At 47.6% G+C, this 27,632-nt stretch overlaps 2 protein-coding genes across 10 annotated transcripts in view; one reads left to right on the plus strand and one right to left on the minus strand.

The window, feature by feature from the left end:
* Positions 1–18,487, minus strand: part of KIAA0319L (KIAA0319 like) — a 94,749-nt gene extending 76,262 nt beyond the window's left edge. For 2 of the 6 annotated variants that reach the window (XM_039251736.1, XM_039251741.1), the window contains exons 1-2: positions 18,071–18,309; positions 15,237–15,406 (exon numbers count right to left, since the gene is read on the minus strand). In XM_039251736.1, the coding sequence (XP_039107667.1) occupies positions 15,237–15,378 (142 nt within the window). In that variant the 5' untranslated portion in view covers positions 15,379–15,406; positions 18,071–18,309. Of the gene's footprint in view, positions 1–15,236; positions 15,407–15,702; positions 15,835–18,070; positions 18,313–18,406 lie in introns of those variants that run through there. The other 4 variants (XM_039251738.1, XM_039251737.1, XM_039251739.1 and 1 more) reach the window with 4 other exon arrangements.
* Positions 18,488–18,635: 148 nt separating this feature from the next.
* On the plus strand, positions 18,636–27,402 carry NCDN (neurochondrin). 4 transcript variants are annotated; one of them, XM_039251744.1, is made up of 8 exons: positions 18,636–18,741; positions 19,020–19,087; positions 19,962–20,102; positions 21,224–22,192; positions 23,020–23,261; positions 23,819–24,043; positions 24,426–24,568; positions 25,870–27,402. In XM_039251744.1, exons 2-8 carry the CDS (start codon positions 19,055–19,057, stop codon positions 26,304–26,306), a joined length of 2,190 nt encoding a protein of 729 aa, XP_039107675.1. In that variant the 5' UTR covers positions 18,636–18,741; positions 19,020–19,054; the 3' UTR covers positions 26,307–27,402. The 4 variants fall into 4 exon arrangements, with proteins under 4 accessions (XP_039107675.1, XP_039107674.1, XP_039107676.1 ...); XM_039251743.1 differs by having other exon boundaries at positions 18,636–19,087; XM_039251745.1 differs by lacking the exon at positions 19,020–19,087 and having other exon boundaries at positions 18,637–18,741.
* The last annotated feature ends 230 nt before the right edge of the window (positions 27,403–27,632 follow it).

The raw sequence follows: 27,632 nt of genomic DNA on the forward strand, positions 1-27,632 counted from the left end.
TGTCACCTGCACACCCACTAACAAACAAATACAAAAATGGTTCCAGTGACTCTCCACACCAGTTCTCTCCCACGGCAGGGTAGCATATTCAGAAAGCAAAGCAGAGGAGGTAACTAAATCCTCCGAAGGGCACAATCAGGTATTATGAAGTTTGGAAAAAGCCAGGGTAATAACTGGTGCCCTCTCTCCTCTTCAAAAGGGCCAACACTTTTTTCCTCAACTGCACACAGGTTAGAATGAAAGGTGGCAGCAGCCTCACAAAGCAGCCCTTTGAAAAGAAAATTATTACCATTCATTGCTTTTGCTGTGTGCCTAGCTTTGTTAAGAGCACAGTTTGTTAAATTTGTGGTGTAGGTGATTTGTTGAAACTAAACTAACTGCTACACAAGAATCAATAGCCTTTGTGTCCATATTCTGGATCCTTCCCCTTGACAATATGTAACATTTCCATTTTCCCAAAGACCATTCTGATCAAAGACTAACTCCCCATGGAACCAGCTGCCCAACAGATGTCTCACAGCCACTGTTCACATTAACTCCTGATTGCTAGACAGCAAACAAGCTTCCGGTGACTCGATCACAAAACCTGAGGCCTATAGCACTTCTCTGATTAAGAGTACTTGGAAGATGAGGCGCCTGGGTGCTCATTTGGTTAAGTATCTGACTTTGGCTCAGGTCATGATCTCATGGTTCATGAGTTTGAGCCCCGTATTGGGCTCTGTGCTGACAGCTCAGAGCCTGGATCCTGCTTCAGATTCTGTGTGTGTGTGTGTCTCTCTCTCTGCCCCTCCACCTGCTTGTTCTCTCACTCTCAAAAATTAAAAAAAGAAAAAAAAAACATTAAAAAAAAAAGAGTACTTGGAAGAGTAAGTCCCCTCCCGTAAAGAAGCCTTGAGGGTACTGGATTGTGGCAAACTGCTGAAGAGAATAATTATAACATCTCCTTAGAAAATGGCAGTATTTACAGGCAAAAGAGGGGGAAAAGGTTCTTTCAATCTTCCTACTTAAGGCAGAATATCAACGCTTTAAAGGACCTATGAAAACCCCCTCATTTAATCTTGGTTTGATGAAAAAATACATCCACTCTCCAAGGTGAGGTTCATACAGAACCTTCTGGAAAACTGAGTTTAAAAAAACATTGTTTCCAAAAGAAAATCCCATATCAAGATCAATACCCTTACTCCATCTCACCCCATGGGTTGAGGCTTTGGACCCTGAAATAAAGAATCTCTAGACTGTCAACTTACTAGCTGTGTCATCTTAGGTCCCATTTCTTGGTTTCTTCACAAGTAAAAACTGGAATGATGGAATGACGGTAACAGTACCTAAACTCACAGGGTCATTATAGATAAAAAGAAGGTAATCTATGCAAAGTACTTAACACAATGCCTGGTATGTAGTTAAAGCTCAGTATATATTAGCTGCCATTACTTCTGTTGTTACTACAGTGCATTTCAGAGCAGGTACCACTCCTTCCAGGAAGGCTTTCTTGATGAAACATTTACCCCAAAATTCCTCTCTGCAAATCCTCTATCACAGTATTTCTCCCACTGGATCACACACTCTGTGTCTACCTCACACACTCTGCTCTGTTGAAATGCTGGGGTTGTATCTTGTATCTCTGTATTGTAGGCCCAGTAAAATGCTTGGCATATAGAAGGCGTTCAAAGAAAGAACTGTTTAATTTTAAACATTTACCCAAGATTGAAATAAATTTATGCTATTTTTTAAACTAGCAAAATCTAGATGTCAGCTTCACTATGGAACTACATGAATTGTAGTCATTCAAATCAGCTCCTTAATGTTAATTAAATTTTCTTGGCTAAAAGAAGACAGGGACAAGAGAGAAAAGCAAAGTTCTCAGTTCACTAAGAAACAGGAACTGGCTTTCCAAACTGAATTGGAGAGAGCATTCAATGGGAGGTATGATGAGATGTGCAAAATGAAACCAAAGAAAAGTGAAATAGATTAAGAGATCATTGAGTCTAAAGTAACCAGCTAGAAAACAGCCTTTCTTGCCTACGCTGAAAAATCCTTTCAAATCACAAAGCAATCTTTCCTCATGAAAGGACCAACCAAATTTCAGTTCCCCAAGCTATCTATTTCAGAACACTCCACTCAAAGGAAGGACAGACTTTCACCACAGAACTTTCTGAACAAAGTGGCAGTGAAAAATAGTTTCCAGTTCACCTAGACAAACAGCCATCCATCACAGATGACATGTAGATACATTCAATTTTCCTTCTCCTGAGCAATAATGGAAAGGAAAAGAATAAAAGCTCCTCAAAGTTCTGGTCACCTAGATGAAAAGACAGAAACCAGTCTATGACAATTCTGACACCTATAGCTTCTACCTGTTATTTATTTTAAAAATCAGAAGTTTGCATTAACTAGCTACAGTTGCTATTAATTTCAAAGACCTATCTGTTAAGGTTTAGTCCAAAGCTATTTTCACAACCAAACTATAAGTGAGAGTATTAATCAAAACATTGGTATAGCTGAAAATAGCTCTCCTGCCATAAAGTCACCTGTTCAAACATTTTTGATCCAGTCATCAAGGGCTTTATAATATTAAAAGGCAGCTTGAAAGCCAATGATTAAACCATGTACTTAAAAAACAAAACAAAACAAAAAAACACCTGTAACTAGGGGGTTACATTGCTGCATATAATATACTCAGAATCTCCTACTTCGCTTTTTCTCCCACCACTTTATGACTAAAAGACTCTGGAGAATGCTGTCAGCAAGAAACACACGCCTCCAAGCCACAGCATGAAAGAACGAACCCACACCTCTCTAAGTAACACGGGCTTTGTACTTCAAAAAGCACAGGTATCAAATGATAACAGATAAACTTCAGCCTGTACATAAAAGTGGTTCCAAAAAGAAATTGTTTTTTTAATACAGAAAGCCCCCAGGTATAGTGTCATGAATCTAGCAATTCCCTATATGGCCCACTTGTAGAGATTATTGTTAAAAACCTGCAGCTAACTGCTGTCTCTGACTGCAGGGCTGATAAATTATTTGCATTCATCACAATCGTACCAACCTTCTCTGGAAACCCACACAATGAACCTTGAATCAGAGCCCTGCTTTGTTTTTCGGGAAGGTTTTTAAAAATTTTTTGCTGGTTGATTTGGTTTTCTAAAGAGAAGGTCATTTGGAGGACTGTGGCAGAGGGATGTTAACTGTATAAAATAGCAGTGAGCTTGGGAGGAAATAAGGGAGAAAACCATGAAGTGCTCTTTCAGCAGATACGGCCAATAGAGGAAAAGTTTGTGTCAATTTATCCATTAAAAATCTCTCCTTTTGGTGTATTATGTAAGTGTCATAAAAAAAAAAAAAACCTGCAGTGGGCTGAACTGGGCCATGTGAGGACTCAATACAACCAAGCTTCGAATACTTAAATATCTTAAACCACTTTTTGCTTATAGCAAATAAAATGCAGAGCTGCAGATGCTTCCTCATCTGTGTGTAAATGAAAGCAAAACTGTGTGAGTAGTTAGTATTCTTAGAATTTTTGAGAGCCAGTTTATTTAAATTAAATCAAAGCCAATCTGTATCTGTACAGAAATAATTTTCTCAGGGCTCTTGTTCTCTAGACTTTATAGAGCTGTACATACTCTTCTCTCTCCCTCTCCTTCTGAGATCAAGAAGTGAAAAGAGCTCTCCAGGTTCAAAACCACTTCACATGAATCTGGGAGAAGGAAGTTCAAAGGGATCAGAGTATCACTCACTCATCTTAGCAGCCTGTTATAGAACAGGGTTCAACTCTTCCCTGCCCGGTTCTTTGTGTTCCCATAGCACATCTTGGAATTTATCATGCTTCTTTATGTTTCTATATCTATCTCTGCTTCCATAGTGTGAACTCTCTGATGATAGGAACTGGGTTTTATTTAGCTGGAGACAGTGTCTGTTGACCTGAATTGAATGTTTCTACAGTGTGTACATAACACCCAGATTTTATCATCAAATGATTTCAATTAAGCATCCTAGAGAAGGTATTAAAAAGGCAGTAAGCATATTTTAAGGCACTGACTATAAGACAAAACATATGAGAACCAGGGATCGCAAATATTAGGAAAGTGCCATCTAGGTAAAGTCATCAACATAATACAGCACTGACATTCAGATAATCTGGTATTGTTCAGTTTATTTACTGTAGTCATGGGGCTTTTAATAGATTTCATTTTGATGACATGTACTACATGTATCTTTCTCTTATACCTCCATTTTCAAATTCACTATAATACACATTTTACCGACAGAAATAAAAATTGGGGCGAAATGGCCAACGCTTCTCACTACCAAATTATCCAGTACGGACTCCCTCTAGCCACAGCGAAATTGACCTTTCCTTATCATCATCTGTAAAATAGCAGTATCACTCTGCTGCTTCAAAAGTGACATTAATTCTACACGGGGCAATAAGGATATCCAAATGTGTGTGTGTGTGTCTTTCTCTCTCTCTCTCCCCCTCCCTCTGTCTCTCTCTCTCTCTCTTGCTCACACACACACACACACACACACACACACTCCACAGGCACACAGGAAAATCCTTGAAAATACATCATACACAGGGCCTTCACTCTTTACCTTTTCCTCCCCACTGACACAGGCAGCCATGCTGCGAAGGCAGCAACCCCCACGTGAAATATGAAAGCGTGGAGGCGAAACAGCTCAATCAAAACAGCTTGGAAAGGAAAGGAGGGTATGCTTGTCAGTAAAAAGGCCGTGGAAAGGCCAAACAAGTTTTGCTTCTGCCTTGACCATCCTGGGCACATAACCCTGCTCAAGGTCTGCGTACATGAGCTTAAAGGCCAAGTCCTCCCTTTAACCTTTCAGAGAATGGATAACATGAAAATTCACCCCAGTATTTGAAAAGTGCATTGTGAGAACTGTCAGGGTGCGGCTCATGAGTATACTCTGGAAAGCACAGCTGAGAGGCATTTTGAAAATAGGCAGTTAGGGACTGATGAAATAGAAGGCACAGGTAGAAGAGAAGCTCAGCACTGCTTCAGCACTTGGGGCTGCTTTGCTTCGGGCTGAAAGCCACAGACTGACCCAGCAGGATGCAGATTACTCAACTTTCTGAAATGGAATCTGGCTCTTCAGCTTCTCTCCACAAGGTTGCTTCATTTATTCTGATTAAGACTCACTCATTTTACCTGGCCTACTTCCATAAGCCTCCAGCTGACTCAGGTTGCCCCCAGTTAAGGACAATAAACACTGAGCTGTAGTCACGTGCATGCACACACACACACACACACACACACACACACACACACACACGTACCAGAGGAGTCACTTCTTTTAAAAGCCAGTCCTTTCAAAATTTTAAGCCTGAATCTGAAATTAGAGTACAGAAGTAAAACCAAATCAATATAAACTCCCCATCTCCTAGGTCTGATAATACTAGACATTCTCCTTATTACCTACAAGTGAGAGAATCCACTAGCAGACATTTATTTCAAACACAAATGTGCTGCTGGATTAGAATCAAAGCATAATGTTAAGCCAGTTGGAACAAAGACAGCATCCCTAAAAATCCTGTCATTCACTGGAAGGGTTTAAAAAGGGGAATTGGGGTGAGCTACACTGGGCACTCACCTGAGCGGCAGAGGCTGAAGTTGATGGAGTTTTGGATAGGCCTTGGCCAGCATTCCTGTCTGCTTTTGTTTCTCCTAGAACAGCATCTGTGATGGCTAATGCACCATGCAGGATATTCTTAACTCCTCCTTATCTTAGGGTATTTTACAGTTTCCTTTTGTGATTAACCAAAGAAATTGGGAATTTGTATAATTTGGTGCTTGTCTGATGCTAAGCATTGGAACTGTGCACCAGAGGGCCTGAGTAACCAACCTGATGCCAAAAATGCAGGAGCACATTGATGCAGAAGAGAGTTTCCAGAGCTTATTGGTTGGGTATACCTAATACTTATGAAGTCACCAGAGGACAAACACTTCCATGTTAGGGGCAAAGGCTGTAGCTGTCACACTTGCCCCAAATCTCCAGATAACCACTTTCACCGCTTATTTGGGGCCATGGGTTATTAATGGTGGAGAGAGTCAGCTGGATTGAAAGGAAAACTGGAAACATATTGTACAGAGGGGCTTCACCTACACAATTCTGAGCAGAGGGTTAGTCTACTGAGACCAGACATCAAACTGCCTAGCCTCCTACATTTCTAGGATTTTGCAAGAACCGGGTCTCCACTGTCATTGAATTATCCGAGGACCCTAGGGAGGCCTCAACCTTTCTGAAGGGAATCTTGACGCCAGTAACATCATCCCTTTCAAAGACATTTTCTGTTCCCTAGGAATGGCAAAGGAATCAACACACTGCATGCTCCATGAGGGCAGAGACCATGTCTCTCTGACTCACCACCACATCTCTAATTCTTAGGATTGTAGGTACCCAAAAAATATGCTTTGAAGAAAGGGACAAACTCTGGCAAGCTACTTCTGACACAAAATCCAAAAGTGCTATTGAACCAGCCCCAGTCAAAGCAGTAAACTGGCCTACCACAAGGCCTTGCCAACCACGGGCACATCAACAGTTTTGGGGAAAGTGAACCGGGGATGAGGGCCAGGTGGGATCCTGATAGCAGAACAGAGCCCTCTTCCAGAGGAAAAGTATCTTGGCTGAAAGGAAATAATTAGTCAGTCATGCTCTTTAGGGGCATGTTATGATCAAGGAAAACACACAACGTAGCTCATCCTATCACAGCTTCAACCAACCACAGGCCTATAAAGCCATGTGAATGGTCTCTTTTTCCTGACAATGGAGAAAGGCCAGCTGCCTGACTGCATTCTACTTCTAAAAATGTGGGAACTGAGAACCCACTGGGCAGAGGTTTAAGAAGCTAGGAGAGACTTCAAACCTGCTGCCCACTGAGTCATCTTGGGGTTAGACAAGAGTTTAACCAAATAGGGTATTATGTTATCATGTTACAATGACTACTGTTAACATTTGTTGAACTGTTATTTATGTACCTGGGAGTAGGCCAAGTACTTTGCATGAAACCTTTTACTTAATCCTTTTAACAATCCTATGAGAGGCTCGGTCATTCTCACTTTGTAGATAAGAAACCTGATGAAAGGTGGGTTTCCAGTAACACCACCCAGTGTGTAAGAGAACTAGGACTCAGAGCCAGGCTTATCTGACTCCTGAGTCCATCCTGCTCCATCCTGCTACTCTGCCTCCTCCTGTCTCTTGCTCAATGAATAGGAAGGTATCAAGACCAGTTCTTGGAACTTCTCTCTAAAACTTATCTGTTATTGCCTGAAATCAAAAGTGGTTAAAGGAACTTAACCACATAGGGCTGACTTTTCTTAAGGAAGCTCTTGGATGAAGGATCAGAAAGGAAGTTCAAAAGGCAGTCCCTCAAACCAAGAGCTATGCATTCTGGCCCACACTTTTCAGTACGACTCTTCTGAGAATAGATGTCCAAACACTAACGACACACACAGTTCTTAGTCATGCTCCTCCTAATTCCACACAATGATTTGAACTGGAAGCTCTTTCAATTAGTAAGATGTTTATACAATCTCCAAAATAAGCCAAAAGGCTTACTTTGGCCCTGCTATTGTTATTTTGTTTTTATAAATTTCTCCACTGTATTATTTCCTCCCTTGAGGAATTTCTAAGGCAAGTCCATTTCAGACAGCTTTTAAATCAAATTGGATTTACTGCCCAGTTATGCCATTGTCTTATCCCTCTTCACTTTGTCACACAAGTTAGGAAATACATTTGTGTTTGCATTATGCTTCTGAAGGGCAAAAAGAACCCACCAAAATTATGCTCCAAGATACAAAGCAACACTTAAGATGATTATCTTTTATTGAAGAGTGTTTAGGCAAACACAATTGCTTCATTTCATTGGGACAGAGGCTAATTTTAGAGGATTTTGATTGGTCTTACTTAAGTCAATTAAATTGTGATATAACAAGATCCCAAAGACCTGCTCAATGCTAGCTGAATTTTAGAATCAAAAAGCTCGCATGGTTTGTGTTAACAACCAGAAAACTCTACCTTCCCCCAGCTGCCATATACTCAAGTCATTATCCTACAATCTGAGGAGACAGATTTTGGATTAATAATTTATCACCTTCCTGTACTGCAATGTAGTTAAGAATATAGGACAGTTTGGCAAGAGAAAGTTCCTGCTGAAGGCTCATCACTATGAGATTTATTCCATTAGTCATCCACCTTAAATTAGATGCCCAGCAGATACAAGAAGAGCAGGAATATAATGCCCCCTAAAAAGTCTCCTGAAAATGCTTTTCTCCTAAAGATAAGACCAATGCATGATCAAGATATATTACTCTCTTAAAAGAAAAAGATTCCACTTGGTCTGTCTGGTACAACAGGGGCTACAGCCCTCAAAGTGCAGTCAAACGGTAGGGGCAAAGGAGGAAAGTGAGTTCAGGCGCCTCCTGTCCGCCAGGGGCAAATGCAGGCAGTTATGAGAACAAAAAGGAGAATGGCAACGAGTGGGGAAGAGACATCTTGCTAAGCCAGGAGCTGCCTTTGTCCCAGCTGCAGTCTCTATTGGAGGTTGAGGGTCCCACCCAGAGTTTGGGACTAATTAAAAAATAAAATACGGCAGGGGTGCCTGGCTGCCGCAGTCAGTAGAGCACGTGACCCTTGATTTCAGGATTGAGGGTAAGCCCTACATTGGGTATAAAGACTACTTAAAAAAATTTTTTTTAATTAAACAAATATGGCAGTTAGAGGTAAATGGAGATCAAAATATCATCTTTATAATAAGTGATAATGTAACTGGGGAATATAGCTCAGATGTACAACCACACACGGGCTTTCTAATACTTTCCTATGCTTAATTAAATTTACCCAGTTGGACACAGGCAGGCTGTCCTGGCACAGGCAGACCAGTTAGAGCATGGCAGAATGCATGCAAATCCCCAAGACAGGCCATTCCATACAACAGAAGTCTTTTCCAACCTCACCAATCAGAAAAAAAAAAAAAAAAAAAAAAAAAATCACTCATCTACTCAGGGAGAGAGCCAGAGAAAAGGCAGAAAAAAGAGCAAAAATCACCTTCCAAATATTGTTCCCTCCTGGAAAGTGAAGGGCCCACTTAATGAGCCAAGAATGAAAAATAGGGTAGGAAAGGACGATTCTCCTCAATGTGAATATTCCAACATGGTGCCATTTCCAGCATTATTTTTAGGTTAATCCAACAAACCGTTATTGCTACCTACTATGTGCTAGATTCTCAGTATGTAACTATGATTAAGGCAATTTTTTTTTTTTATTTCTAGGAGAGAGAGAGAGAGAGAGAGACAGCGTGAGCAGGGGAGGGTCAGAGAGAGAGGGAGTCACAGACTGAAACAGGCTCCAGGCTCTGAGCTGGTAGTCAGCACAGAGCCTGACGCAGGGCTCGAACCCACGGACCGCGAGATCATGACCTAAGCGAAAGTCGGACGCTTAAGCGACTAAGCCACCCAGGTGCCCCTGATTAAGGCAATTTCTTGACGCAAACACAGAAGTGAGTAATCACAGTAGCCATCTGCTCCCAGTCACATCCACAATGATTACTTCGGTTACTTACCTAGAACACAGGTTACTCCCTGGCATACCTCATACCAGACTCACCATCTACAATAAATAACTATAAAACTGGACAAAGTATAGAAGACAACTGTTTTTAGTCAGGAGATAACAGGTAGTACAAGGCTGCAGTCCTCAAGAGAGGAAACTTGAAGTGAGCCCTGCTACTACGGCCCAGGTCTCTGTTACGGAACAACTTCCTAACTGCGGCACCGAAAGCTGTAACCCAAACAGAACACAGGAGGCTTGCTGAGCCCAGGAAGCTGAGATCTGAATTTGGCTAGAATTGGAGTGGTGAGACACAGGAGAGGAAGGAGCTGTGAAAAGATAGAGCCCCCGAAGTCCTTAGAGAAGGTCCCCTGCCAGGCTGAGGGCTGGGAGGTAAAGGGCAAGACCTAAGGTTTAGGAGATAGCAGACGCTACAGGGCAGAGAGGGAAACAAAATCACTAGAGATCAGGCAGTGCTGGGGGGTAAGAACAGGAGCACTTCAGAATTTGGCTCTGCCAGAGCGAAGAAATCACATTAACACCACAGACCAGCAAACACCGGAAAGACCTCACCTCAGGACCAGGGACCACACTCTAGAGCAAGACCCACTCTGAACCTCTCCTCACAAAGCCTAACACACACAGTATAGCGTGATATAATAACAGACAGATGTAGAGACACAACAAGAACATTAAAGTTCAAACTTTAATGAGGCCTCAGGGGATATATCAGAAAGGAGCTTCTGTTTACCTGAATCAGAATACCTACCTCACTGAGAAGACTAACAGCACTCTGCATGACATGGGACTCTACAAATAGGGCTTTAAATGTGGAGGAGAGAAAAGAGTGTGGAATGACTCAGGGATTTCTACCTCAGAATGCAAGAGAAGGTGGTCTCTTCACTGTTATAGGGTCTACAGGAGGAACAGGGGCAGAGGACCATGGGTTTGGTCTTGAGACATTAAGTTAGAGGCAGCTGTGAGCCATTCAGTTGGGACTGTCTGACATACTGCGGCTCTGTGGCTATGTGCTCTGGAAAGGAGTGAATGCACAGCTATGGATTTGGGAGTAGACAGCACACGTCTTACAGTTATGGGAAAAAATAAGGCTGCCCAGGGGGCACACACGACAGTGAGATAAGAAAGGGTAGAAAAAGAACCCGGAAGTCAAAACAGTGAAGGAACAAGCTGAGAAAGGAGTGAGGGGAGAATAGTTAGAAAGTGCAGGGAATGGGCTGGAAGGGGAACAAAGGACAGCCCTGCACCCCTCTATCTTTTCACCTACCACAGCACGGGAGTCATGCGGCTGTCTCCCTCATCAAAGTGGGACTTATTCCAGGGTAGGAACTGTGTTGTACTCATCTTTACTACCCTCGTTCCTCGCCTAGCACCAAACTGCTAGTAAGTTCTCAAAAATCGGTTCTGAATTGAATATGCTTTCTTTTGTTTATTAACTAATACTTATTAACTGATTGAATGATCTACTTCCCAGAAGCAGGGGGAAGGCCAGAAGTTTTCATAGCCAATTGTTGGCTTTAGGCCTACATGAGCCTTGGTGACTCTCTGTAGTTTAGGTTTCCAATGCTGGTTCAGGCCCTCTCACCTCCCACACACTGGCAGGCACAGCTCTTCAGATGTACATATTCTTTCTTTAGATATGTTAATATATTTGTGAATATTTTAATCAGATCTCATTTCTCTCAAAGGCATTGTGTCTCCTTAAAGTGCCCTCATATACCTCTGCTCTGATTGTGCTAATTTTAACTCCCAAATGATAGACTATGTTAATTTTAAAGGTTAATTCTCAAAGGACAATTCCTTTATTTCTAATTTATTAATTTATTCAGTCAACAGATATTTTTATGGTGCACCTACTATATACCAAGCACTCAGCACCTGCTAGGAATACCTAGTAGAAGTAAAACAGGCAAAACTTCTGCCCTTAAGAAGCTGACATCTATTGTAAGAATTTCCAAATTTGGAATCACCTCATTTTTGTCTCCCGATACTGATAATCCCCGGGTCCAAAATGCTGTTTTTTTTAAAGATTTTATTTCTTTTTAAGTAAGATCTACACGCAACACGGGGCTCAAACCTACAACCCTGAGATCAACAGTCACATGCTCCACCAACTGAGCCAGCCAGGCGCCCCCAAAAATGCTATTTTTAAGCCATTTAACAATGACATTGAACAGAAAAATAGTGATTCAATGGCCTACAAAGAAAACACAGAGCATCTTTTATCAGACAAACTATAATCACTGCTTTCTAGCAGTGGGTTTTAGCACTGAACCCAGAAATTGAAGTAAAAAAGAAGCCCACTATACATAAGTCAGCAGGTGCCTGGGGTCCTACTAGAGATGGAGTAAACTGCCAAGTGGTAAACAGGAATAGGGATAACAGGAGAGCTGCCTTATTTTGGTCAGTTTTTCAGCATTAATTCATATAATCCAAGGGTGCCTGACTGGCTCAGTCAGTGAAGCGTCTGACTTTAGCTCAGGTCATGATTTCACAGTTCGTGGGTTCAAGCCCCACGCTGGGCTCTGTGCTGACAGCTTGGAGCCTGGAGCCTGCTTCGAATTCTGTGTCTCCTTCTCTCTCTGTCCCCCTTTCCACTCACACACTCTCTCTTTCTCTCTTAAAAATAAACCTATAATCCGTAAGCTAAAGACAACAGCAAAAAATCAAGACTGTATTTTATCAGGGAAAACTTAAGGGCTCAGATAAAAACTGAACAAACTCACTAGTAGATAAATACTGACTCAGACTACCAACAGCAGGTTTTCACTATTATTGTGTTGTCGCTTTGTCAAGTAGATTTTTCCCCCTTATTAAAAAAAAAGTTATACATGTACACTGAAAAAAAGATGGAAAACACAGAAACTGTACAGAGATAATAATTCCACTACTCAAAAAATATACAAACAGGGGACGCCTGGGTGGCTCAGTTGGTTGAGCATCTAACTCTTGATCTCGGCTCAGGTCATGAGGTCAGGAACCATGAAACTGAGCCCCACATCAGGCTCTGCACTGACAGTGCAGAAACTGCGTCGGATTCTCTCTGCTCCTTCCCCATTTGCACACATGTGATCTCTCTTTCTCTTAAATAAATAAACTTTAAATACATATATTTGTGTGTATATATATATATACACATGTATATATATTTATGCATATATATATACATATATATTTATGTATATGCGTGTATATATACAGACTACATACATACACACAAACATACACACATTTAGTTATGTATCTTGTTTCAAGCTTTCTATTATATAAGAGCATTTTTCTCTTTTCACAAAATTGGCACCATAGTGGATACGCAGTCGTATACCCTGCTTTTATCATTTAACATGAGGAGCCTGGAGCCTTCTTCAGATTCTGTGTCTCCCTCTCTCTCTGCCCCTCCCCTGCTCATACTCTGTCTGTCTCTGTCTCTCTCTCTCAAAAATAAATAAAACATTAAAAATTTATTTTAAAAAAGATACTATGTGTTTAAAAAATTGATGTGTGGGGCACCTGGGTGGCTCAGTCAATTAAGAGTCTTGGCTTCGGCTCAGGGCAGGATCTTAGCATTCAGGAGTTCGAGCCCTGTATCAAGCTCCACGATCAGTGTGGAGCCTGCTTGGGATTCCCTCTCTGTCCCTCTCTCTTTGCACTCCCCTGCTCATGCACATGCTCCCTCTCTCAAAATAAATAAATAAACTTTAATAAATAAATAAATAAAACATTGATGTGAAAAGGCGGTTACTGTAAGTTAAAACATATACCAAATCTGTCTGTTGTGTGTTACCTGCAAGTTCCCTCAGTTTGAACACACATGGTTCTTGATTCTTCCACAGTAAAAGCTCCAAACTTCTCTAAAATGAAACTAGTACAATCTAATCTGCACTAGAACCACTCCTAACAATACCACCTTTGCACCCCTATACTCAATCTGCTCACTGTTGTTGTTTTTAAGCAGCCAGCTAAGGGGATACTAAAGACTAGCACAGTAAGCCCACAGTACTCTGTTTAACCAAGTGCTAGACTGGAAATACAGAAACAGAAGTAGAAATGCTTCTCCCTACCCTGCACATGGAATCCCTCAAATAACAAGCTGCTCATCATGGTTCATGATAAAAAAAACAATCTTTGGTCCTCCGAAAGACTATCTGTGGTTGGAAGGCACAAAGTAACATTAGAAAAAGAGCACAGGCTATTGAATGAACAGACCAAAGTTTAACTCCTGGCTCTGTCATTGACTTCTTCTTGCTGTGTGACCCTGGGCAAGTCATTCTGCCTCTCTGGGCCTTAATTTCCTTATGTATAAAATGAAACTAAAACTATCTGTTTTAGGATTATCATGGGGATTAAGTGAAATAACATATGTAATGTTTATAACCAGGGTCTGGTATGTGGTAGGTGCTCTTCAAAAAATGCAATTTTCCTACCCTGATGGTGCTAAATCAGTTACTTATTTAACTCAAACGATCTTACATAAAATGTTGGCCTGAAATAGTTAGCTGTCCCAGCAAAGCATCATCTGGGTAAAAAAACATTTAGGTCAGCTTTCTGTCAACTGCAATTTCCACTGCTCTAATTATGCAATCATCAACTACCACACTGCAGGACAACAAAAACCCTAAAGCTGATGTTACTAAAATTGCTAAACACAGTAATTACTTGATTCTCTAGATCATGACCACCAATTCCTTTAGGAAAACAACAGAAATCTTTGGAATTATGGAAGCAAAAGGCTGATTCCTTATCCCAGACAGTGGTCTCTACAACACAAGGCTTTTTGGTCACTGCCCAGAAGAGCAGCAAACTCCAGAGTGTCTCTGGGACGGCTGTTCTCTCACATTCCATACTCTGAAAAGAACAATGTCAACCAAAGAACTGAAAGAAAAAAATGATTTAAAGAAAGAGTATCCTTTGAAATGTAACCTTCGCACTTCTTCCTGGCAAGAGGCTCTAGCCTGGTGAAATAATCTCTAGGAAGAAAGCATACTTCATGAAATCTATCAGCATAACCCCTCTCTATAGAAAAAGCAAGGAACACATTGTCCCTGTAAGTGAACATTCCTTTAGAAGAGAAAAAGCAGCAAAGTATCTTTATGAAGCACCTATGTTCACAGTGCTACACTACACACTTTAATCACAGTGTCTCTCCTTATCAACTTACAAGGTAAATCTTATCCTTCTTTACAGACAATAGGTAACTTGCTCAAGGTTTTATAGCTATTACGTAGAAACATCCAGAACCAGGACCCAGGTCTTCCCAACTTGCAAATATTTTTCTTTCTTTTTTTTTTTTTTTTTTTAAGTAGGCTTCATGCCCAGCATGGAGCACAACTCAGGGCCAGAACCCATGCCTCTCTGATCAAGACCTGAGCTGAGATCAAGAGTCAGACGTTTAACCAACTAAACCACCTGGGCACCCCTCAAATGTTTTTCTTTTCATTACATCTTCACCAAATCTTAAAATTATCATGGCAATTTCCCTTTACAAGGAAGAACCCAATTTTAATTGTTCCAAAACAAATAAACCCAACAAACTAAGCGTCTACCAAAAGGATGACCATTTCTCTCAATTAGCAGGTTGCTTTTCTGCCTCCTCCTCGTCTTTAATATGAAATGAAAGACTCATACAGAGTTTAAATCTATAAAGAAAATGGTACCTGTTGACAACCACAGAGCACTGAAGCAGAAGCAAGTAAAAAACAGGTACAGGCTTCTCAACCATTTCACAGATATCTGCCAACAAAATCCTGACAAAATCCAGGAAGCAGGGCTTGGCTTCACTCCCAGCCTCTTCTCCATGGCCTTCCAGATAGGCGGAACCCGTTCACTATAAAGACAGAAAGGGAAGAAATTATATGCCAAGTAATTAATAATTGGTTCCTGGAAATGTAGAATGCTAGAGAATGTGACAGCCTAGGAGGAAGAGAAATTTCAAGTTTATCTTTCACTGCTCATACCTGCCTATAAATTTTAAACCTGAGCTTTGACAAAGCCTATAATTATCAGGATAAAAACAGCAAGGGGTATGAAATGAATCCACTGTAAAACTGAAACACTTTATGTTCTGTTATTTTCTAAGCTAACAGTAAATCATCTATGTGGAAGAATGGAAAAAGTACTTGCCTGAAGAAAAAAAGATCTGAGCTTCAGTTCCAATTCTTCCAGTAACAGCTTTGTGACTTTGACCAAACACGCCTTCTTATCTATGAGGAGTTTCGACTATCAGAGGTAAACTAACCTGAGAGTTTTGTCTAGCTGTGTTTAAAAAAAAAAAAATTAATGTGATTGTCTTTAGGAAGTACATGCACCCTCCAGTTTACTACTGCCCCACCATGACCTTAAAAATCTATCCAAGTTACACTTCAATGTCACCTCCCTGATCCCTAGATTCATCTGCAATTCCTGACTTGAATTCATATAGACACTCAACAAATATTTACACAGCCCCTATTGTGTGCTAGGCATTGTGCTGGCTACTCTAGAATCTTGGAGCTGGATAATTTAGCTCCCTTCCAGAGAGAAAATGATTTTCATCTGTTTCTTCTCTTATACAACTTCCCTACATTGTATAAATTATTATATAAATCTTGACAATATCATGAGGGTTGGTTGGGTTCTGAAGAAGCAATTCAAATTCTTCTGTCTTAAATGTGCACCTGTCACTCACATGTGGCAAATAGTACAGACTCCGCCCCCCACCCGCAGCCGGCATACAAGGAGACTGGCATCACATGGGCTGGATGTCAATATTGACCAATACCAGGAAACATCCACAGCTGCAAAACCAAGGCACAGCCCACCCAAGAAAAGGCTTTCACTGAGCCCTAAGCAACTGAAGTACTTCTTCCTCATTCACTTCCATCCATTCTGATTTCTAGTAGTTTTGAAGTTGTATCTTAGGGAGCAGGGGGCTGAAAGATGTGCAGGCCAGTGACATGCTCAAGAGATTATAAAATGGAGCCCAAGTTAGAAAGTATACCCAGCAACTTCTCTAGCCTCTCAAGATGGAACAGTTGAGTGTGCACGTGTATGTGTGTGTGTGGATCTTACCCAACACATTTCTGCCTACCACAAAAGGATTTTAAATTCAAAGTGACTCAACATCTGTCATCAATAGCGTGACAGGTGGGCGACAGAAGCATAAAAGAAATGAATAGGCTTTGAAAATGGGAGTAATAAACACCACTGGATTAGCAAGCTGATTAGAAGTGCAATGTCTTAGAAACCATGCATAAGAGGCAGAGCTCTTTTCAAATGAACTAACTCCCAACCAGCTAGGCTTCCCAAATCTACAACTGCCTAAGGGCACAAATCACTGCTAGGGTTCAGTCAAAGCCTTGCTGACCAGAGGCAAGAACAACACATCACCAAGATCCAAATGGGTTGTTACAGAATCAAAGGGTAAAAACCCAGGGTGAGAACACACACCCCCACAATACTTGACAAATGAAAATCTAGAAAAGCTTGCAATAGTTTTGGCATTTAGGGCGTTACAAGTACACCCGAAATAAAAGCACTCTCTGTTGCAGCAGCTGTTCAGAGAAGGGGGTAATGTTTACTTAATCCTTCAGGTTGATGGGGGATGTATCATAGTTCAGTCTGTCAGCTACATACGTGGAACTCCATTTATGTACACAGCGATAAGATATGTTTGAACAACGACAGAGCAAGTCTGAAACAGCCTATTCAGCTGGTATGAGTAATCAAGAATAAAGCTCTTAAAAAAAAAAGTCTCAAATATTTGGGAAAGTTACAGAACAGACTGCCATGAATAACTTTGCTTATATTTGCAGACATTGTTTTCCAAATAGCTGGAAAAATGAACAGATTGTTCTGGGAGGTCGTCTTTCCAATTTGTTCCTAGCTCCCAGTCTGTTAATCACAGAAGAAAGCACAAGGAGAGTCAGCTAATGCTCTTCACTAACTGCATCTATTGTCGGTTGGGCACAAGCATCAGGCGGTGAGAAAAGGAAAAGCGGTCCTAGAACCGCCTAAGGTGTTCTTTTGACTTCCTTCATTTCACCTTTGTGCTCACCGCAGACACCACAGAACCCCTCTGTTGGGTAATAATTTTCTAAAGTCCGGGATAAGGCAGGTTTCGCATGGTAATTTACACATCGTACTCAGCCCCGCCCCCCTAATTCTGCATCAACTTTCTATCCTGGCGGGGAGACCGAACACCACACACAGCAGCTCAGGACGAGGCTGCAGAAGTCGAGGGAGGAAGCACAGCAGCGCCCCGAGCCCGGTGTGTCAGGGGATGGAGGATGCTGCATGACCAGGCCTGGGCCTGAAAGAAGCAGGGTTCAGCCTGGGACTCGAGCTCCGCACCTGCAAAGCCAGAAGCAGCTGGCTGCCCTAGCCGGGCCAGGAGCGCCACCTCCGGGTCCCAACACCCAGCCAGCGCACCCTCAGAAATAGCCCGTCCCTCCTGCCCCTCCCCTGAGCTCGAGGTCCTCGGCCCGGCAGCCAGCCGCCCCCGGCCACCTACCGGGGCTCAGGGCCACACAGCTGGGCCCCGGCTCTCGGCGGCCTCCGCCTCCTCCCGGTCCATGGGGTCAGGGCCCCAACCTTCGCTCCCCTCACCCGGAGGAGGAGGAAAAGGAAGAAGGTAGTGCTGGCTCCCCACCCGGACAGCTCCCTCTCGCCTCAGCCTCCCGGGACAGCGACCGCGGCCGGAAACGCCGCCTCCTCCCACCTCGCGGGGCTCAACCCGGAAACACACTCTTCATGCTAACCAGCCCTCCTGCCCCCCCACCCGGAAGCTCCATTCCAGCCTCGAGCCAGAGGGGGAGGTGGGGCAGTGCTGAGGGACAGAACTACGCACGAGCGAAGGAGCCTGGGCCGCCAGGCTGTCGCCTCCCGCTCTCCACAGGCAGTCTGCGCCTTCGCATGCCCTGCGCGAGCCCCAGGCCCCAGACTCGGGCAATACCCACAAGCAAGATGGCGGCAACGGTAGCACCCCCTACGGCTTAGCGCCCAGGTGTGCCATTGGCCAGAGCCCGGAGTGAAGCCGCCGCGGATTGGTCGAGAGCGCTGCGGGGGTGGGGGTGGAGCTGCAGCCTCCTGGAGCCGGGAGTGGGCAAAGCGGCGTGAGCAGCGGCCCCAGGCTCCAGGAGCGTCGCGCTCGGAGAAGATTTCGCCGCTCGGGGCCGCAGCCTGGTGAGCTCAGCCCCCTTCAGGCCCTTCCCTGCATCCCAGCCGGGGCCTCGCCGAGCCGGCGCTGATCGATGCCGACACACCCCGGGGACCCTATCGCGACTCCATCGCGCCATATCGCGACATCATCGTGCCCTGTCGAGACTCCATTTTGTCACAGCCCTTTTCAATATATAGCTATATATATATATATTTTTTTAATTTGCCCTGTCATCTTTGGGGGCTGTCCATGTCGTGATTTTACCGTGATCTCTCCGTGACATCACCGCGCCATCGTGAAGTGTGATCTCATCGCCGCCCTGTCGTGACTTCATCAATGTCGTGTTGTGACCTGGCTGCGGCGGGACAGGTGGTGACCGCCAGGAACCCTCTCTTCCCTTTCTCATCTCCCCATCTCAGCAGCCCCGCTTCGATTATCCGGCTTTTGGATTCTCCGTTGTCCTGGGAGCTACCCGGGACCCCTTCTTGCTTCTCCAGCCCCTGCCGGCATCCACAGACTGGTAGCGGGGCGGGGAGGGCGAGGAGGGGGAATGCAAAGGGTTAATTCTGCTGCTGCTGCTGCTGCTGCTGCTGCTGCTGCTGCAGCTTCTGCCTGAGGGAGGGAAAGGAGAGGAGGCAAGGAGCCTGCGGGGGCGATTGAGAGCCCTGGCTGGAGGGGTGGGGTCCCCAAAGGGGCCTCCAAGCCTTCCCTGGTCAGTACCCTGCAACCCCACTTGTGCTGAAGCTTGTTTCCTGCCTGTTCTGGAGAAGGGAGGGGAAAGGAAACCTAGAATGCCCTTTTCCCTCATGTCAGCCCGAGTCCGGATAATCGAACTTCACCCATGTATGTCTCCATTCCTTCCTGTCTGTCCTCACCACTCCCTCCTGGTGTGCTTGGGTGAAGGGAGATAAAATCAGGCCTCTGGTGCCAGGGGGCAGCTGAGCAGTGGGGCCAACCCCCCTCCCACTCCTGGGAGATTGGTAAGGAGAGCTGTCCAGCTGAGCAGCGGGATGCATGGTCCTTCTTTCCCACTTTCCCGAGGTGACCTTGGCCAGGGTCCTTCTTCATTCCTAAGGACTTGAGGGTCCAGTGCCTTTAAGGGGCTCCCACAAGGGAGGTCAGTCTTGAGGAACCCATCCCTCCTGATCCTCCCCTCCCTCTGTGCTAATCCCTCCCTCCCTCCTCCACTCCCACCCCCACCCCTCCTCTGCAGAGGGATGCTCAGTCCCTCTTGTGTTCACAGTTGGGCAAGGCGGGCATCATGGCCTCGGATTGTGAGCCAGCTCTGAACCAGGCAGAGAGCCGAAACCCCACCCTGGAGCGCTACCTGGGAGCCCTCCGTGAGGCCAAGAATGACAGCGAGCAGTTTGCAGCCCTGCTGCTAGTAAGGACCTGACTGAAAATTGGGAGGTGGGAAGGGCTGGGTGGTTGGGTCCCCTAGGAATGGGGTGAAAAAGTCCCTGAGGATATATAGGTGGTGCTGCCATTCCCGGAGGCACCAAGATGCCTGCCTTTGGACTCTTCTTTGCTTCCCTAAGTGTGGGAGCAAAGGGGAGAGTGGGGGTGAATAAGGCTTAGGGCCTTAGAAGCCTTGGAGGAGGCTGCCTGGGTCTGCTCTCTGGGGCGTCCCAGAGCAGATGGGAGCTGACTCATAGGGTGACAGCAGCAGGTAGTAACTAGTGCAGAGTACTTGAGGGCTGGGGATGATTGCTCTGGGGGTGGAGAGAGTAGCAGAACTAGAAGTAACTGGGAAGGGGTCCCAGGGGATGGCCAGGATGACAGTAGGTAGGTTGAGGGCGAAGGAGCTGGTTTGGGTCTTAGCCCTGTTGGAAGAACCAGGCTGGGGCCAGCAGAGCAAGAGCTGCAGTGCTGAGAAGGGGGGGGGGGGGGGGGGGGGGGGGGGGGGGGGGGGGGGGGGGGAAGGGAGGAGGGAGCACAGTCTCCGCTTGTTTGCCATGGCAACAGGGAGAAGGCTCCAGAGTCAAGGGCTCACACTGCAGCAGAGGAGGTGTTGAGGTGAAATGTAAGGGGAAATGTTTTGACAGGCAGAGTGGCGAGACACAGGAGCCATTTCCCCTGAGAAGGTGGTGGGAATGGATCAGAGACTCCTCTGCTGGGGTGGGGGTGGGGGGGCAATTAGGGAGAGACCCTAAATCCTTGGGGGATTTTAAACTGAGCTCTAAGCCCAACTCAGGTTGCCAGCATCTAGATTAGACATCAAAAAGAACTTCCCAGATGACCGGGTGATGAAACGGCAGAACGAGTAGTTGAGGAGGACTGGACCTCCCTTCTGTGTAGGTAATCATAGATGAGGGATCCCAGAGGTCACAACCATCTCTCTCCCCGGGTGGGGAGGGAAGGAGCTGGACAAAATGACCTCTGGAGGCTTCCTGACCCCAGAGCAAGTCCCCTTCCATAACCCCATCCTGGTAATGGTCAGTACCCCAAGGTACAGGGGGCAGTCTTTCTTTCATCCCGCTGATAGCACATACCCACCCCCCTTAGGTGACCAAGGCAGTCAAAGCAGGTGACATCGATGCCAAAACTCGACGGCGGATCTTCGATGCTGTAGGCTTCACCTTCCCCAATCGCCTCCTGACCACCAAGGAGGCACCAGATGGCTGCCCTGACCATGTTCTCCGAGCCCTGGGTGTGGCCCTGCTGGCCTGCTTCTGCAGCGACCCTGAACTGGCTGCCCATCCCCAGGTCCTGAACAAGATCCCCATCCTTAGCACGTTCCTCACTGCCCGGGGGGACCCGGATGATGCTGCTCGCCGTTCCATGATTGACGACACCTACCAGTGCCTGACAGCTGTGGCAGGCACACCCCGTGGGCCCCGGCACCTCATTGCTGGTGGCACCGTGTCTGCCCTGTGTCAGGCATACCTGGGGCATGGCTATGGCTTTGACCAGGCATTGGCACTCCTAGTGGGGCTGCTGGCTGCTGCTGAGACCCAGTGCTGGAAGGAGGCGGAGCCCGACCTCCTGGCTGTGTTGCGGGGCCTCAGTGAAGATTTCCAGAAAGCCGAGGATGCCAGCAAGTTTGAGCTCTGCCAGCTGCTGCCCCTCTTTCTGCCCCCAACAACCGTGCCCTCTGAATGCCTCCGGGATCTGCAGGCCGGGCTGGCACGCATCCTGGGCAGCAAGCTGAGCTCCTGGCAGCGCAACCCTGCACTCAAGCTGGCGGCCCGCCTGGCGCACGCCTGCGGCTCCGACTGGATCCCAGCGGGCAGCTCCGGGAGCAAGTTCCTGGCCCTGCTGGTGAATCTGGCGTGTGTGGAGGTACGGCTGGCGCTGGAGGAGACAGGCACAGAAGTAAAAGAGGATGTGGTGACCGCCTGCTACGCCCTCATGGAGTTGGGGATCCAGGAATGCACCCGCTGTGAGCAATCACTGCTCAAGGAGCCACAGAAGGTGCAGCTCGTGAGCATCATGAAGGAGGCCATCGGGGCTGTCATCCACTATCTGCAGCAGGTGAGGCATAGCGACCCATGGAGGGAGCCTGGTGTGGGGGGAGCCAGAAGGCAAGGCAAAGGGGGAAGTGAACTGCACCTCAGTGTAATAGGGAGAGGGCAAGATGCCCACTCTGAGGGCTGATCCTGCAGCACTCCCTGGAGTAGAGTGGCCGAGCCTCCCTCTCTCTCCCTCCCTGAGCCTCCACACAAGCACCATACCACACACCATATGTGCACTCACATCACAGTACACACACACACACACATACACACACACACACACACACACACGCACACAACACAGTGACTTCCCACTCACAACCCTCCCCCCAGTACACACACACTCCAAACCGAAGCAGTCTGTTCTGCTCAGCCTCTTGCATTGTTTCATACACCTGCACATCCAGACTTGTCGTGGAGCTGGGCAAAGGAGCAGGGCTGCCTGGTTCCTGGCCTCCAGAGAGGTTCAGCCAACTCCTCCCAGGTCAGAGCTGCTGTAGAGGGAGTGTTTAGTTAGCTTCAGACCTGTGAGTTTCCTTTGAACCTTGAGATACTTTAGAGGTGGGGGGACAAGGGGATGCAAGTTGAGTCCCAGTGAGTGTGGGGACATGTTGTCCAAAGTCCAGTTTGCTCGGCAGACGTGCCCTGAGGGCCTGCTCTCTGCCAGGCTCCTGTCGGGCGTATCTTTCCCATGTGCTAGGTGCTGGGTACACAGGGCCTGCCTTTGAAGGGCTCACAGGCCAGAATTCCCTTCTAGTTGTGTTCTTCCTAGGCTGGCTGGCATGCTGTCCCGGCCGGGGAGGGTCTGTGGTCCTACTCCATCTCACAGGGGTCCCATGGCAACAGGTGGGGCCAGAGAAGCAGAAGGAGCCCTTTGTGTTTGCTTCGGTGCGGATCCTGGGGGCCTGGCTGGCCGAGGAGACCTCATCCCTGCGCAAGGAGGTCTGCCAGCTGCTGCCCTTCCTTGTGCGCTATGCCAAGACCCTCTACGAGGAGGCCGAGGAGGCGAATGACCTCTCCCAGCAGGTGGCCACCCTGGCCATCTCCCCCACCACCCCAGGGCCCACCTGGCCAGGGGATGCTCTCCGGTGAGTTTGTAGTTAGAGTCTATCCAGCCAGACTGTTCTAAAGAAAAGTATAACAGAGGGATACTTCCTCACCCCCAAACTGGTCTGTGCTGGGCTTCCTTTAGGATTATTTCTGTTTGTTTTGGGGGGGCTTGTTCACACAGGACTCCTGGTCAGCCAGGTCTTCCTTGCCAACCCCAGATTTCTCTATAAAGAGAAAACTCATGCTTATTGAGCATCCACCACATGCCAAGCACTTTTCTCTACCCTTTACCAAAACAATCTCATTTGGTTCACACAGCAAATCTATGACATAAGTCTCATCCACGTCTTCAGGATGAGCAAACCGAGACTCAGGGTTTAAGTAACTTGCCCACACGTACACTACGTGGCAGAGCCCAAGTTCAAGCTTAGGCCTGTGCAGCACCAAAGCATGTGCTTTTCCTGTGGGACCTACAAGGAAGAATGTGTCCTTTTCCCTTGCTTTCATTTCTCTTAGGTGGGATGCCCCAAGAAAGGGAATCCTTGTGCCTTCATCTCTCCCCACCCTTTACACACCTGTTCCTTCCACCCCCCAGGCTCCTTCTACCCGGCTGGTGCCACCTGACCGTTGAAGATGGGCCCCGGGAGATCCTGATCAAGGAGGGAGCCCCCTCACTTCTGTGCAAGTATTTCTTGCAGCAGTGGGAACTCACATCCCCAGGCCATGACACCTCAGTGCTGCCTGACAGCGTGGAGATCGGCCTACAGACCTGCTGTCATATCTTCCTCAACCTTGTGGTCACCGCACCAGGGCTGATCAAGTGAGGCTGGGAAGGAGGTTGGAGGAAGCAGGGAGGGGGGGCTGCTCAGACTTGCCTCAGGTCTCAGTCTCCTACTTTGCTTCCCTGTGCCCATGGGTTCTTGTTAGTGTTAGAGTGACAGCCTCTCAGAATAGACAGAGCCACCCCACACGAGGTTTTGGCATGTCTGGAACCCCTCTGGGCCTGTCTGCCTGCTCCAACTGTGACCCAGCCTCTGCTCCCCAGATGCCATGAATGGGCCCAAAGTTAACTCTTAACCCTGCTGTCTCATTTCTTGCCAAACCCTGGTGAAGCTAGGAACCCAGAATCCCAGGTTTTCCCAGGCCTTGGTGTAGCTCAAATAACCCCCCTGCTCCCGTCTTTCCCCCCACTTTCTCTCCAGGCGAGATGCCTGCTTCACATCTCTTATGAACACCCTGATGACGTCACTGCCCGCACTAGTGCAGCAGCAAGGGAGGCTGCTTCTGGCTGCCAATGTGGCCACCCTGGGCCTTCTTATGGCCCGGCTCCTCAGCACCTCTCCAGGTAAGCTCCGGGACCCAGTCCTAATGGATAGGAGCAAAAGATCTGGGTAGACCCGTTATATTCTGGGCTTAAGTCCCCATTTTCAGGGAATGGTTTTATAGAATTTTCCAATTGAGAGGAAATCTCTGAAGTGTGTCTCCATCCTCCACCCTACCCCACCCTTCTCCTCCAAATGATAACATTCTTTTCCTTCTGAAGACTTTTAAGGCAAGGTCTGGTGGGTGTAAGTACAGGCTTGCTCAGAGGCACAGGCATAGGCACCTGGAATTCCCAGCAGGCTGAGGAGTCTGAATCCAGTGTTTTCAAGGTAGAGCCGCCCCCACCCAGGCCTTGAGTCAGGAACCTTCTTCCTCCCCATTGAGGTTTTTCTCTGCTTAACACCTCACCTCCCTCATGATAGGCTTCAATGCTTTGGTGCCCCTCTGCAGATACCTTCTCCGCAACCCTGCCTCACTCTGGCTCTGTGCAGGAGGAGGGACGTCCCTTCCAGCCCCTGCCAGCCCTCTGTGTCTTCCACTTTGGCCGTGGGTGTCTGCTTGGGTCCCTCTGTCCCCGCCTGTTCCCTGTGCCCCATCTGTCAGGTTGGAGGAGCTAAGCAGATGCCCGGGAACAGGGTGTAATGAGCCTGTACCCTCAGCTGCCTGTCTGTTCCCTGTGCAGGGATCCCAGTAGGGTCCCCCAGCAAAGGGAAGAAAGTGTGTCCCAGTGAACTAGGAGCCACCCCTAGGCTCTAGCCCCATGCTCCCTCAGTCCCAGGCTGCATCGCCTTAGCCTGAGTAAAGCCCCAGTGCTGTTAACCCACAATTGCCACCAGGTTGGACTAACAGCCTCCCCGAGAGGGTCTGCATTACAGGGGTGAGCCCCTGCCTGGCAGGTAAGCAGAGCCGCACCACCAGCTCCTGGTCCCCCTGTCCTTGCTCTAGCGCCCTCTTCTGGCCCAAGAATCAAATTGTTGAGACCGCCTTTGCCTGTAGGTCCCCAGGCCTGGCAGCAGCTCCCATCCTGCTCCTGTTCTGCTGCACGAAGGGCTGACCATGAGGTTGAGTGTACCAAGATTATCACATTTAATTCTCACAACCGATTTCTAAGATTAGCACTATTGGCCCCGTTTTACGAGTAAGGAAATGAGACCCAGAAAAGTGGATTACCCAAGGTCACAAAGTGAAGTTGAAGGTAGGGTTTGAGCCCAGGCAGGCTGGTTCCAGGCTCCCAGAGTGTCTCCGCCCAGGAGGGTCAAGCGAGGGTCTGGGAAAGCCGCTGGCCCACCAAGTTCACGCGCCCACTCCCCACTTGCCTTCCAGCTCTTCAGGGAACGCCAGCATCCCGAGGTTTCTTTGCAGCTGCCATCCTCTTCCTGTCACAGTCCCACGTGGCACGGGCCACGCCTGGCTCCGACCAGGCGGTGCTGGCCCTGTCCCCCGACTACGAGGGCGTCTGGGCCGACCTGCAGGAGCTGTGGTTTCTGGGCATGCAGGCCTTCACAGGCTGCGTGCCCCTGCTGCCCTGGCTGGCCCCGGCCGCCCTGCGCTCCCGCTGGCCGCAGGAGCTGCTCCAGCTGCTGGGCAGCGTCAGCCCCAACTCCGTCAAGCCCGAGATGGTCGCTGCCTATCAGGGCGTCCTGGTGGAGCTGGCACGGGCCAACCGGCTGTGCCGGGAGGCCATGAGGCTGCAGGCGGGTGAGGAGACGGCCAGCCACTACCGCATGGCTGCCCTGGAGCAGTGCCTGTCAGAGCCCTGAGCAGGTGTCCACTGGGGACAGACCCAGGGGCGGGCAGCGAGGGAAGGAGGGAGGAGGCATCTTCCCTGAAGCCCCCAAACTGGACCCCCCTCCCCAAACTCCCCACACACACAACATCCCAGCTTTCTGGCTTTTCTGAGGGCAAGGGCACGGTGCCCACCCCTCAAGTGTAAGGAACTGCGTCCCGCCCCCCGGGCCCCTGTGGGGGCAGGGATTGGCTTGAAAACCAACATAGCTATCCCTGCCAGGCCGGGGAATGTTGGAGCAGCCCCCCGGGAGGGGGGCACTAGGTGTCATTGTGCCCTATGTCAGACTCCCCTACGAGAGGGAGGCCCCAGGGTGGGATAGGGCTGGCAGGAGCTGGCTGCCTCAGCCCATGTGCCCTGCCGGCCAGGGCGTGGGCTCCCCTAGGCTGTGGTGCCCCCTCTAGCCTCCCAGGTCCACGTCCTTCCAATTGGCCATTTGGCCCTTGCTCTTAGCCCCTTTGGGCAGAGAGCAGACTCAGGCCATTGACATCGCAGTTCTTCCTATCAACTTCAGTGACCGAGGGTCTGAACTGCCTCATCCTTCCAGGGAAACCTGGGGCAGACAGACCTGGTGTGTGGGTGGGGAAACCTCTTTCCACCTGAGCTTCCTTGAGGGGACCCAGGAGTCCTTAGGCCCTGGTCTCTAAGCTTTTGTGTCATGTTGCAGCAGAGTGACGATGGGGGTTGGGGGTTTATTTATTTTGCCTGTCCTTATCTCTGCTTGGACACCTGAGCATCTGATCCCTGTCCCCCTAGTGCCATCTGGCTTGCCTGGAGCCAGGAATAGGAGGGACACTTCCCCAGAATCCGCATGTTTCCCTAGTGATTGCACCCCATTGCCATCATGGTGCCTGGCTTTAATTCCCACCCCTGCTTAGGATCCCTCTCTGCAGAGAGACGCGACTGGCGGCTCCAACAGGGACTACCTTTCTTATGAACCCCGGGGACCACCCCCCCCCCCGACAACTCAATCCCTTGCTTCCATTTCTCCCTTCCCTCCCCCAGTGCGTTCTGTGATCGCCAAGTTCAAAGCTGTGCACATGCGGACACTCAATAAATGTTCATTGGTGGCAAGATGGTTCCTCTGTGGTCTGTCCTGCACCTTCTGCCTTACAGACTCAAGGAGCTCACAACTACCATTTGCTGAACACACGCCATGCCAAGTACATTTCAAGTGTTATTTAGCCTGCCCGAGAATCCTGTGACACAGGCATTATCCCGATTTTACTGGTGAAGAAACCTAGGCACGGGTAGGTGGTTTGCTTGAGGTGATGCGCTAGTAAGGTGTCAAAGCCAAGAC

Source organism: Hyaena hyaena, unplaced genomic scaffold (assembly GCF_003009895.1).
Source record: "Hyaena hyaena isolate Hyena2069 unplaced genomic scaffold, ASM300989v1 scaffold_397, whole genome shotgun sequence".
In the NCBI taxonomy this organism is placed as follows: domain Eukaryota; kingdom Metazoa; phylum Chordata; class Mammalia; order Carnivora; family Hyaenidae; genus Hyaena; species Hyaena hyaena.